The following is a 13,298-nucleotide window of genomic DNA, read 5'->3' as shown; positions in this document are numbered from 1 at the left end:
CTGCGGTTGTGCATTCAGCAAGGAGCATGCCCGGGATGGGCCATGTGCCAATAGCACTGTCATGGCAGCTGTAAGAAGTGGCAATAAGGAAGAGGTGCGCTAAGGATTGCTGCAGGGCAAGCTCTTCCCCGCAGAGACAGCACCAATTAGCCAGCGGAGGCAACTGATAGCTGACATCTAAGTCAGGAGGCAAACTCCTGATAGTGGGCAGGAGAGCCTGGTGATGTGAGCAGCGGAGGAGGGGTGTAACTTGCAGCCATTTGGGTGTGCAAAACCAGTGTAATTTACACCCCAAGCGGTGTATGTTACACTGTGTGACAGGGGCCTAGCGGGGAAATGGGGAAGGATGGTGGTGGTAAGGCACCGGATTGGCACTCAGGAGATCGGGATTCAATTCCTGGGTCTGTCACAGACTTCCTGGGTGACTTTGGGTAGAGCCCTGCAAATCTGCGGATAGCCGCAGACCATTCTTGCAGATGGGACGCGGATACAAATGTTGTAACCATGCAGGGCTCTAACTTTGGGCCAGTCACTGGGTGCCTCAGTTCCCCATCTGTAAATTTGGCAGAAGAATAGTTCCTTCCTCCCATCCTTTGTCTGTTTAGACTGTGTGCTCTGTAGGGCACATAATGTGTGTATGTACAGTGCCTAATACAATGGGACTCTAGGGTCTGTAGTCATTCTTAATAATAACTGAGGTCACACATTTGTAGCGTCTGTAGGCTGAGCTCACTGCACAGACCAGGGGTTCTTTGCATTCCTTCATTTCCCCACAATCTGCCTGTGTGCCACCTCCCCATCCTCTTGTATTTCAGGGACTCCCTCATGCCAGGGGCTATGTGTGTGTCCCCATCCCCCACTTTCCTCCATGTCCCCCTTGTCCCCTTATACCTCACCTTTCTCCTTTCCACCCATACCAGGGTACTCCACCAGGGGTTCTGTGATCTCCCCATTCCTCCACATACCATGGTTCTCTGTGCCCTCATTCCCTCCATTTCAGGGGCACCCATTCTCCCCCATGCTGTGGGATTCTGTGTACTCCCCCATTCCCCCATGCCCTCCTTCCCATACCAGGGTCCCCATATTCTCTATATGAGAGGCTTTGCGTGCATCCCCTTCTACCTCATATCAGGGTCCTCCATTCTCTGCCCCACCCTGTGCCAGGGGATCTCTGTGCCCCCCATTCTCATTTCTCTCCTTTCTGTCTGGGGGGATAAATCATTCAGGGTGTCAACATGTTAAACTCTATTGGGAGGATGGGCAGAGATGAGATGCTGTACAGTTACGCTGGAAGGTGTTAATTGGGGCCATCAACCCGTTCTTTCATCTACAGACAATTGCAGAGGTGCTTGAAGCTGTGGCTTGGCTAAGCAGGTGGCAGAGGCATTATGTGTCCCCTGTATGCCGCCTACCCAGGTTTCTGATTTCCCCCCAAAAGTCAGTGGGATTTTGCCCAACAATGCCTAGAACATTCCCGGAAATTCTGGAATTGGTTGGGTGCAGTGTCCAAAAGTCAGGGTGTTATGTCCAATCAGAGAAATGCCCTCAAGTTGAGTGAGGCCTCCAATCCTGCTCAGCCAGTTGTTTTTTTAATTCTTCTTCTTCTTAACAGCAAGTTGGAAGCTGTAAACAAGCCCCCACCCCAACTCCACACACCCCAGACTTTTGTACATCCCCCATTAGTTACTTCTCCAGCTCTGCACCTTGTCCACCTCCTCAGCATGTGGGTGACCCTCATTTTGCACACCCACTGAATGAGAAATCAGCGCAAATTATACTCCTTTATCACTTCCACACACTCATTTAAACCATCACATATGGCTTTGCTGCATTTGCTGCGCGCACTTACCTCAGGGTTCAGGGTTTTTATTTTCTGTAGGCTTCTGTTGCTTTCCTTTTACTCTCTAGCTCTCTGAAGTTTGTGCAGATCACTGAAAAGCAGGCCAGACACTGCCCACCCTGCCTGCTCTAGTCTGGATCAGCTGCTTCTGGAATGATCAAATACAGTGCAAGCAGGTTCACCTAGTACAGCCAGGGGCAGTGTTGTCCATCTTGCCTTACAGTCTTGAAGTACTGCAAGCTGCTGGAGGAGAGGCAGGAGGGAAACTGGGGAGAGAGTAACCTCCTCCCTTTGATGTCCTGGAATAGACGAGGAAGAGACAGCCAACTAGGAAGTGGCAAAGTCTGCAAAGAGCCCCCAAAGCAATCAGCGTTTGTGCTGTTTGTGCGTTAAGTCTGCCCTTATGAGTTAGAGGAGACTTGGGTTCAAATGATTGTAAACTCTTTGGGGGAGGGACCATCTTTTTGTTCTGTGTCCAGCACCTAGCACAATGGGGTCCTGGCCCATGACTGGGTCTCCTAGGTGCTAAAATAATAATAATTAATAATAACGGGCAATGCCAGTCTGTGGGCTGGGAGTTAGTTATTGACTGGTTGAGCCTAAGGTGAGGGAGTGCCTTGTCTTGCTCAAGATCAATTCCTTGCTCCAGTTAAGGAATAGTGTTGACAGGCTCTCAAGGGAAGTTCATCCAGTCTTCCTTGGCTAAGCGGATAGTGGTTGTGATACAAGACCTCAAGAGTGGAGGGAATTTAATTCAGAAAAAAATGAGGATCCTTAGAGGCCTGACTGGGAATCAGGGAAGGGAACAGGAAGAGGTCTCACTGACATGTAGGTGGGTATGTGAAAAGCTGCGTTTTGTTTTGATACCTGCAGTTGAGCTCAGGGGGCCAAACGCATCCCTGGCAGAAGTGGATGCATTTGGATTGATGTCAGTAGAACTGAACCTAACCTGGCAGTTAATTTGTCCCAAGATCTATAGCACTGCCAGGTCTCTGTCATCCCTGAGCACACTGCAAGACTCACTACCAAAGATACCAATTGGTTGATATAGTGATGTTTGGAGGAAGTACTGCCTGCTGTCTGTGTGGTAGAACTTTCTAGATCTATATCAGACCATAGCAGTCCCCCCCTCCCCTTCCCTGCCCACACACAATGGCAGAGAGTTGTCTGCAGAATCATAGAAATGTAGGACTAGAAGGGACCTCGAGAAGTGATGAAGTCGAGCACCCTGTGCTGAGGCAGGACCAAATAAACCTAGACCATCCCTGACAGATGTTTGTCCAACCTGTTTTTAAAAACCTCCATTGATGGGGATTCCACAACCTCCTATTCCAGAGCTTAACTACCTTTATAGTTAGAATTTTTCCCTAATGTCCAACCTAAATCTCTCTTGCTGCAAATTAAGCCCATTACTTCTTGCCCTGCCTTCAGTGGACATGGAGAACAATTGATCACTGTCCTCTTTATAATATCTCTTAATGTATTTGAAGACAGTTATTAGGTCCTCTCAGTCTTCTTTTTTCAAGAAATGCCCTTTTTTTTTTTTTTAACCTTTCCTCATAGGTCAGGTTTTCTAAACCTTTTGTCATTTTTGTAGCTCTTCTCTGGATTCTCTCCATTTTGTCCACATCTTTTTTTAAAGTGTGGCACCCAGAATTGGACACGACACTCCAGCTGAGGCCTCACCAGTGCCAAGTAGAGCATGGAAATTACCTCCCTTGTCTTGGATGCAACACTCCTGTTAATACACCCCAGAGTGATATTGGTCTTTCTCACAACTGCATCACGTTGTTGGCTCATATTCAGTTTGTGATCCACTATAACCCCCAGATCCTTTTCAGCAGTATGACCACCTAGCCAGTTATTCCCCATTTTGTATCTGTGCATTTGATTTTTTTTCCTAAGTGAAGTACTTTGCACTTGTCATTATTGAATGTCATCTTTTTGATTTTAGACCAATTCTCCAATTTGTCAAGATTGTTTTGAGTTATAATCCCGACCTCCAAAGTGCTTGCAAAATCCCTCCCATCTTGATGTCATCTGCAATTTTTATAAGCACACTCTCCATTCCATTATCCAAGTCATTAAGGAAAATATTGAACAGAACCAGACCCTGGACTGATCTCTGTGGGACCCCACTAGATATGTCTTCCCAGTTTGACAGTGAACCATTGATAACTACTCTTTGAATACAGTCTTTCAAACAGTTGTGCACTCCACCTTAGAATAATATTATCTACGCCACATTTCCCTAGTTTGCTTATGAAAATGTCACGTGGGACTGTGTCAAAATCCTTATTAAATAAAATCAAGATATATCATGACTAATGCTCCCCCCCTCCCCGCAATCCACTAGGCCAGTAACGAATGAAAGAAAGAAATTAGGTTGGTTTGGCATGATTTGTTCTTGTCAATCTGAGCTGACTGTTCCTTATAACCCTATTATCCTCCAGGTACTTACACTTGATTGTTTAATAATTTGTTCCATTATCCTACTAGGTACTGAAGATAGGCTGACTGGGAGTGTTTAATTTGTACTGAAAAATGTGCCAGGGCTCAAGCAATTTTTTTACTTTCATAATTGATGCGGCAAGCCCAGAGGTGCTGGGGCTATGAGCTTCCAAACCGAGAGATGCTGGGCTCAGACCTGGCAAGCCCCGGCACAAATTAAGTTGACTGGTCTATAATTCCCTGGGTCCCTCTTTGTTCTCTGTTTTAAAGACAGGTACCATGTTTGCCCTTCTCCAGCCCTCTTGGACTTCACCCGTCCTCCGTGAGTTCTCAAAGATAATTGCTAATAGTTCCGAGATTGTTTCAGGTAGAAAGGACAGTGTACGTGTTCGGAAGAACAGCGGACATTGTGCATTCCTAAATGCTGTGATATGTATCAGAAGACTCTGGTCAATCCATGAGCAGCACTGTTTGGCTCCAGAGAAGCTTTCTACTAGAAGATGGGTGGTCACAATTCAGAGGGCCTCATGGACCATGGTGGGAAAGGGAAATGAAGGGGGGAGGGATAACGAATTTCCAAATAACTTCTTCCCTATTCCCTCCCACAGCCTAAAAAAATCAGTAGCCAATTTGTATGTCTCCTTCCTTCCTCTAATCAAGCTGCAGATGAGGATCAAGGATTGTCTTTCAATCCTGGGGATTGTTACAGTATCCTGCATTGTTGAGTTAATGTGATGGGTCTGACATCCATGCCCGGGACTCAGGTGATCCTGCACTCCAGCTCCTTTCCACAGGCAGTTTAATGAACAAATTAAAAAATCTTATCTATGAAAAATAAAATAATAATAATAATAATAAAAAAGATTCTGCTCCCGGCTACAAATCAGCCTCATCTATCTATACAGTGTGGCCATTCTGAATGTGTGAATGATCGGATGTAAACTCCTAGATCATTAGAAGGTGATAGTCATGCCATGTGACTCTGGGAAGGTAATTTCCTCTAGATCTACACTGAGGTCTCAGATCTGATCTATGTCCTTGATGTGACAAGGTAGTGAGGATTTCTAGACAGGTAATATGCAGGCAAAATAACCACAGAATTATGCCATCTGCGGACCTGTCCACAATTTTGTTTTGTAAGTTTGGTAAACTTTTATTATTTTATAAGAATAAACTCATTTAATTGATCCAAGCCTTTAAAATGCAATTTACTTCCACCAGAGAGACGTACTTCTAGTCCAAGGAGCACTAGAAGGTACAAAACATGTTGCCAATAGATTTAAAGACAATTGTAAACATAAAAATATACTCCCCTTTGCCATCTTAAAAACGTACTGTCGTCTACCAGGTGCTTGGTACCTCAGTTCAGAGCACACTTTGAATGGCTCAGTATTGGCCAAATCTTTTCTTAGACCCTGATCTTGGAAAGAGCGCTAGCCATGTAGATCCATTCACTTGTGTGAAGAGCCAGTGACTCCATTGCAAAGTGGCTTTGTACTTAATCAAAACTTTCTTTGAAATCAATGGAGTGAAAACTGAGTGAGGCCCTTAGGATTTGGGCCTCAGTTAAGGTAGGAGAAAAGCAGGTTCTCTTTTTCTTTCTGCCAACCCTGCCTCCCCTTCCATCTTCCTGCTGGATCTTCCGTACAATTCACAATCCTATTCCACACAAATGTTATTGCCTCTTGGATGTGAAGGATTTCATGATAAATGGTGGCAAGATGGTACTGCTGATAAAGTTTGGGCCTGAGACCAGCTAAGCATAAGGCATGAAAGGAGAAATACGCAGACATATGGGAATGAGAGGGATATGGAAAGAGGGATAGGATGATGAGGTGAGGGGGCAAAGGAAATGGAGGGAGAAGAGAATACAGTGAAGGTGAAGAAGTGCTGGGCTGCTGGCCTACCAGAGGCATGAGGAAGAGCAAGGAGATGAGAGATTCAGGCTGTGTCCTATTAGCATAGAAAAATGTCCTTGGAGATGAAAGCAAAGAGAAGGGAAGATAAGATACAGGACACAACCAAGGGAGTGGGAAGAATGACAGATAAAGCAGGTGAAGGCAAAGAAGGAATGATGGAAAAAGCAGGAAGGGGAAAGAGAGATGAAAAGAAGAAAAGGAGTACTTGTGGCACCTTAGAGACTAACCAATTTATTAGAGCATAAGCTTTCGTGAGCTACAGCTCACTTCTGAGCTGTAGCTCACGAAAGCTTGTGCTCTAATAAATTGGTTAGTCTCTAAGGTGCCACAAGTACTCCTTTTCTTTTTGCGAATACAGACTAACACGGCTGTTACTATGAAAAGAAGAGGAGATCAAATGAAGCAGGGAAAAGGCCAAGTGAGGAAGAGGGAAGGGGTGTAACAGAAAAGAGGAAGGTGACACAGGGAGATGGAAAGGGAGTGATATAATAGGGAAAGGATAAGGAAAAGGGCATTGGGAAATTGAGAGGAGGAGAAATGAAAAGGGAGGGAGGGAGCAACAGAAGGGGAAAGAGATTGAGAGAGGAGGGGATGAAAGGGAGGGATGAGACAAGGAGGAGGAGGAAGGACTCTGAAGGAGGGAGAAGAAAGAGTGGAGGTGGAACTGGCAAGGATGTAAAAGACAGAGGAGGAAGGATGATTACAGAGAGGAGGACCAGTTAGAAGTAAAAGGTGGAGAGGGGAGAATGGGTAAGATAGGGACTTTGAGGGTACATGTAGGAGAGGAGAAGGGAGACTCAAGGGTTGAGAGAAGATGGGGCTGTGGGAGAGAGGAGATGGCAAAAAACTGGAATGGCGAAGAAGGTTGGGTAGCACCAGATATAGGAGTGAAAGGCTGTGTGCAGGGGGAGAAAGGGATGGGGAAAAACAGCAGTGATGAAAGGATGGGAAGGGGCAGGCAGGGATGGGAGAGGAAGAGGGGCTGTGTGTGGCAGCCTGGAAGGAGGGATGGGGAGGAGGAGGGGCTGTATGTGGCTAGGAGGGAAGGGTGGAGGAGGAGGGGCTGTGTGGAGGGGGAAGGAGGGGCTGTGTGCTGTGGCAGGAGGGAGGGAGGGAAGGAGGGATGAAGGGAAGGTGGAGGAGGGGCTGTGTGGAGGGGGAAGGAGGGGCTGTGTGCTGTGGCAGGAGGGAGGGCAGGAGGGATGAAGGGAAGGGTGGAGGGGAAAGGAGGGGCTGTGTGCTGTGGCAGGAGGGAGGGCAGGAGGGATGAAGGGAAGGGTGGAGGGGGAAGGAGGGGCTGTGTGGAGGGGGAAGGAGGGGCTGTGTGCTGTGGCAGGAGGGAGGGAGGGAAGGAGGGATGAAGGGAAGGTGGAAGAGGAGGAGGAGGGGCTGTGTGGAGGGGGAAGGAGGGGCTGTGTGCTGTGGCAGGAGGGAGGGCAGGAGGGATGAAGGGAAGGGTGGAGGGGGAAGGAGGGGCTGTTTGGAGGGGGAAGGAGGGAGGGAAGGAGGGATGAAGGGAAGGGTGGAGGAGGGGCTGTGTGCTGTGGCAGGAGGGAGGGAGGGAAGGAGGGATGAAGGGAAGGTGGAGGAGGAGGAGGGCCTGTGTGGAGGGGGAAGGAGGGGCTGTGTGCTGTGGCAGGAGGGAGGGCAGGAGGGATGAAGGGAAGGGTGGAGGGGGAAGGGATGAAGGGAAGGGTGGAGGGGGAAGGAGGGGCTGTGTGCTGTGGCAGGAGGGAGGGAAGGAGGGATGAAGGGAAGGGTGGAGGAGGAGGAGGGGCTGTGTGGAGGGGGAAGGAGGGGCTGTGTGCTGTGGCAGGAGGGAGGGCAGGAGGGATGAAGGGAAGGGTGGAGGGGGAAGGAGGGGCTGTGTGCTGTGGCAGGAGGGAGGGAAGGAGGGATGAAGGGAAGGGTGGAGGAGGAGGAGGGGCTGTGTGGAGGGGGAAGGAGGGGCTGTGTGCTGTGGCAGGAGGGAGGGCAGGAGGGATGAAGGGAAGGGTGGAGGGGGAAGGAGGGGCTGTGTGCTGTGGCAGGAGGGAGGGAAGGAGGGATGAAGGGAAGGTGGAGGAGGAGGAGGAGGGGCTGTGTGGAGGGGGAAGGAGGGGCTGTGTGCTGTGGCAGGAGGGAGGGCAGGAGGGATGAAGGGAAGGGTGGAGGGGAAAGGAGGGGCTGTGTGCTGTGGCAGGAGGGAGGGCAGGAGGGATGAAGGGAAGGGTGGAGGGGGAAGGAGGGGCTGTGTGCTGTGGCAGGAGGGAGGGAAGGAGGGATGAAGGGAAGGGTGGAGGAGGGGCTGTGTGCTGTGGCAGGAGGGAGGGAGGGAAGGAGGGATGAAGGGAAGGTGGAGGAGGAGGAGGGCCTGTGTGGAGGGGGAAGGAGGGGCTGTGTGCTGTGGCAGGAGGGAGGGAGGGAAGGAGGGATGAAGGGAAGGTGGAGGAGGAGGAGGAGGGGCTGTGTGGAGGGGGAAGGAGGGGCTGTGTGCTGTGGCAGGAGGGAGGGCAGGAGGGATGAAGGGAAGGGTGGAGGGGGAAGGAGGGGCTGTGTGGAGGGGGAAGGAGGGGCTGTGTGCTGTGGCAGGAGGGAGGGAGGGAAGGAGGGATGAAGGGAAGGTGGAAGAGGAGGAGGAGGGGCTGTGTGGAGGGGGAAGGAGGGGCTGTGTGCTGTGGCAGGAGGGAGGGCAGGAGGGATGAAGGGAAGGGTGGAGGGGGAAGGAGGGGCTGTGTGCTGTGGCAGGAGGGAGGGAAGGAGGGATGAAGGGAAGGGTGGAGGAGGAGGAGGGGCTGTGTGGAGGGGGAGGGAGGGCCGGCCGGAGCATCTGCGAGGCTGGGTTTGACAGACGGGGAGCGCCGCGGCGGCAGGTGAGGGCCGGGGGGATGGAGGCCGCGTAGGGAGAGGAGGAGGGCGAACGGCGCTGTTCGTGCTGACGGAGGGGAGGAGACGGCCCTGCCCGCCGCAGGGACTCGCCGGGAGGAGCCGAGCCGAGGCGGATCTGGGCTCGGGCAGGTCCGGCCGGGAGAATGGGCAACGCCGACTCCAAGCTGAACTTCAGGAAGGCGGTGATCCAGCTCACCACCAAGACCCAGGTGAGCGGCCGGGCCGGAGCGAACCGAACCGAGCGGGGCTGGTGTCCCGGGGACACCGGGCCGGGATGTGCCTTGAGATCCAGGACGGGGGGCGCCCGTCGGGCCCCTCTCCCCTAGGGCCTGGGCGGGGGAGGCACCGGGAGAAGCGGCCGCAGCGATCTGCGTGTCAGACGGGAAAATAAGGGGGCCGGTCCGCCATGAGCCAGGTGGGAGCCGCCTGGCGAGGGGGGCAGCTGAGGGCCGGGCGCAGGGAGTGGCTGCGGGGTGAGGGCAGCCTGGGGGGTTGGGTTAAGGGAGGAGGCCCCTGGGGGGCTGGTTGGGACCCTGGAGGCTCCTGGGCGGGTGGGTGTTGGTTTTGGGGGGAGACTCCTAGGAGGTTCCTCTGTGCGTTTCCTGGATCCCCTGGAAGGAGGTAACCCTGCCCTTTAATAACAGCTGCTGGGTTTCCCTCAAAGCCCTGCATGGTGGCACCTCCCTATGCCTTTAAATAGCACCCACCAGAAGGAAAGCCAGTTGAGGGTTCTCAGTTTGTAAACTGTCCCTCTTTGGGGCTTAGACTGGCAAGGGGGGTGGGGTGGGGGGTTAAGGCAGGATCCTTGGGGACTGGGCCTTGCAGGTAGAGGGGACCTGGCTGGAGCAGAGGGTAGCAGGGGGCAGTGACAAGGAAGCCACAGCCCATGTGCCCGAGCCATTCCCATCACACACCTTTCACAGTATCCCTACATCTGTGTAACCCTGCCTGGCAGCCTGGATAAATGATATGAATTTTATAACCTTCCCTAGCTAGTGCTTCTCCCTATAATAACTGCCTTCCAGGCACAGGTGAGAGTGACTGTAGGTGTAACAGCTGTTGGATGTCAGCACCATCCCACACACAGAGCCAGTTAGCTTGCAGTACTGCTTATGGACAGAGGTGGAGAGTTGTCGTGCCATAGGATCTTTAACTTGTACCTGGGCAAGCATGAAAACCTGAGTAAGGGGAAATTCTCTGTGGGAGAAAGGCACACTCACCACTACACTGCTCCTTGCCATGCTATGTAGTTAGATTATCTCCATTTTCTGAAGATTAGGTTTGGAATTTGGGACCTGTGGTTTTAATGTATTGGTGCTAATCTACAGCCCTTCTGCTTTGTATCTGCTGCCTTGTAACAGCTGGGGGATTCTAGTTCTGAGGAAAGTGAGGACCTAGTTTCAGAGTAGCAGTCGTGTTAGTCTGTATCTGCAAAAAGAAAAGGAGGACTTGTGGCACCTTAGAGACTAACACATTTATTAGAGCATAAGCTTTCGTGGGCTACAGCCCACTTCATCGGAGGCATAGAATGGAACATATAGTAAGAAGATTATATATACGTACAGATAAGTTGGAAGTTGCCATACAAACTGTGAGAGGCTTATTAGTTAAGGTGAGCTATTATCAGCAGGAGAAAAAAAACTTTTGTAGTGATAATCAAGATGGCCCATTTAGACAGTTGTCAAGAAGGTGTGAGGATACTTAACTTAGGGAAATAGATTCAATATGTGTAATGACCCAGCCACTCCCAGTCTCTATTCAAACCCAAGTTAATGGTAATAATAGCTCATCTTAACTAATTAGCCTCTCACAGTTTGTATGGCAACTTCCAATTTATCTGTATGTGTATGTATATCTTCTTACAGTATGTTCCATTCTATGCATCCGATGAAGTAGGCTGTAGCCTATGAAAGCTTATGCTCTAATACATTTGTTAGTCTCTAAGGTGCCACAAGTACTCCTGTTCTTTTTGAGGACTTAGTAACTATAGTTAGAACCAGGCTGTACAAGTTTCCCTATCTTGCTCTGTCAATGCATTTCAATCCTGACCACCAGTAGCCCATACTATTCCACTGCTGAGCCTTCCCTGTATTGAGATTGGCAGTTATGTGCTAAATTGTGTGATGACTTTGTGACATGGATTAACATCCAGTCAAGACTCAGTTTTAGCTGTGATGAAATCTGTATATGAACTCATATCTTTAGATGTTAGATGCATTTATTAAAATAAGGGAAATCGATACTAATCAAATCTTATGCTTCAGGGCACCAGCTCATCACCATAGGGGTCGGTAAGGATTTTCACCCTATTCAACATCTCACAATTACATAGGTGCATTATGTTTTTCTTCATTATCCTCTGATGCGTCTGCCTTTGGCTATTGCCAGAGGCAGGTTACTAAGCTTGGTGGACCAATTTTCTGATCTGATAAGGCAGGTTCTGTCCTCTTATGGTATTCAGCTGTTCAAGGTTTAAATCAACAGAGGATTCCCCCACTTTTTCTCATGTCTATGCATTTTCATATAGCCCCTTCAGGAGAATCCTCTCTGTTGGACAGGAGGTAGCTGAATGAAACTGACATAGCTGATATGATTGTTGTTAGTTTCATTCTAACCCTGACACACTGATGGGGAAGAGCTAAGAGCCACTTGTATCAGAGGAGGATCAAATCTGTTGTGCTCCAGTAGATGCTGTATCTCTGTAGGTTTAATTGGGAGAAGGAAGTGAAACAAAAATCGGAAGTGTATATTATAGGGAAGGTGGCTGCCCTGGTGAAGTAGCAGCTGTGGATCTTAGTTTGGGACTGAGCTGAAGTCTCCTTTTCTTAGGACAGCAGATAATGGGAGTCTAATGGAGGCAGCACATGTTACTTGTTGGACTCTAGCATCTCTAAGCATTTCTGAGCTACAGTGGAGGGCTGCCACCCTAAAGGATCTCTGATGGCAGGGGGATGATGGATCGTCTGAGACTAATTGGAGGTGGTAGTGGAAGGAAAGGTGACTGGAGGAGAAGAGAAATGAGGGAAGGGTGGGGGAAGTGAGAGACTTATTAATAAAGGGGTGCAGGGTAAAGGGAAACATTTATGAACATAGGGGTCTAGGGACAAAGGTTTGGTTTGGGGAATGAATAACAAAGAGAGAATAGCTTCATTTTAGTGAGGAGTGCTAATATAGTCATAGATGCCTAATCCCTACAATTCTGGATTCTCCTTCCACCATTTGAAAGCGTGTTTATAGAAGGCAAGATTGCAAAATGAATGCAACACTTGCCCCTCCATCACCTAATCTTGTCATGTCCGGAGCTTACAAATAAAGCTCTAAGCAGGGCAGTCACCTGTACTGCAGATCCAGAAGGCTGCGTGGCTCCTCTGGTTTGTTGACATATGTAGCGAGATAAAGTTCACCGTGACACTGAATATAACAAAGACAATCTATGTTCTTGGCTGGATTTGTTAGCAGAGTCTGTAGAAATGTAGGTGAAACTTATGCCATGCGTAAAAGAGGGTGGAATAATGAAACACCCATATTTACATACCTTTGTTAGTCTCTAAAGTGCCACAAGTACTCCTTTTCTTTTTGCGGATACAGACTAACTTGGCTGCTACTCTGATATTTGAGAAGGGCACTGGTGTTTGCATGTGCAATTCGCAACACTGGGCTTCCTTGCAATCTTCTGAGCTTATAGAGGTAACAATCTCCATGTAACCTCCCAGTCCGCTGAGTTGCTGGAATTAAAAACAAAATATTGTGTTGGTTTGGATAGTTTCCCCACAGGTATTTACCCAAACTAAGCATTGCTCTCTCAGCAGCATATCTACTCTTTCTACTTTCTCTTCTAACACTGGGCAGCAGGACAAATGGAAGTTTACATTTCATTAAATCACTGGTAACTTAAAACCTTTAGCTGAGCAAGCAGGAAGTCACACATGGAGTCAGTTTTTAAAAAATCAGCAAATAAACATTTCCTTTCAACCCAAACAATGAGGGGTCCAGAACCTGAAAGTGAAATTGACTGTAAGCAAAAATGAAATTGACTTAATCAATTATAATGGCAAGAAAAATGCTAAAAGCCAACAAATAGCATAAAGTGTGAATAGTACATTGGATTTTCAAAGTGCTTTCAGTTCTAATTATATAAATTGGTGGTAATCACAAAGGAAAGATATGTGTTTATAATGCTCGTATACCTGTATTATAATCAGATCTGTCCCCTGAGCTGT

At 49.0% G+C, this 13,298-nt stretch overlaps 1 protein-coding gene across 2 annotated transcripts in view; it reads left to right on the top strand.

Annotated features, from left to right (window-relative positions):
* The first annotated feature begins 9,043 nt into the window (after nt 1-9,043).
* HID1 (HID1 domain containing) overlaps nt 9,044-13,298 on the top strand; it is a 50,163-nt gene continuing 45,908 nt past the window's right edge. Inside the window, exon 1 of one of the 2 annotated variants that reach the window (XM_084646911.1) lies at nt 9,044-9,287. In XM_084646911.1, coding sequence (XP_084503037.1) covers nt 9,222-9,287 — 66 coding nt within the window. In that variant the 5' untranslated portion in view covers nt 9,044-9,221. The remainder of the gene's footprint in view (nt 9,288-13,298) is intronic. The other variant, XM_084646912.1, reaches the window with a different exon arrangement.

This window comes from Lepidochelys olivacea, assembly GCF_965140295.1.
Source record: "Lepidochelys olivacea isolate rLepOli2 genome assembly, chromosome: 14".
NCBI lineage: Eukaryota > Metazoa > Chordata > Testudines > Cheloniidae > Lepidochelys > Lepidochelys olivacea.
Note: the sequence above shows the minus strand (reverse complement) of the source record. Positions and strands in the feature narration are given on the sequence as shown.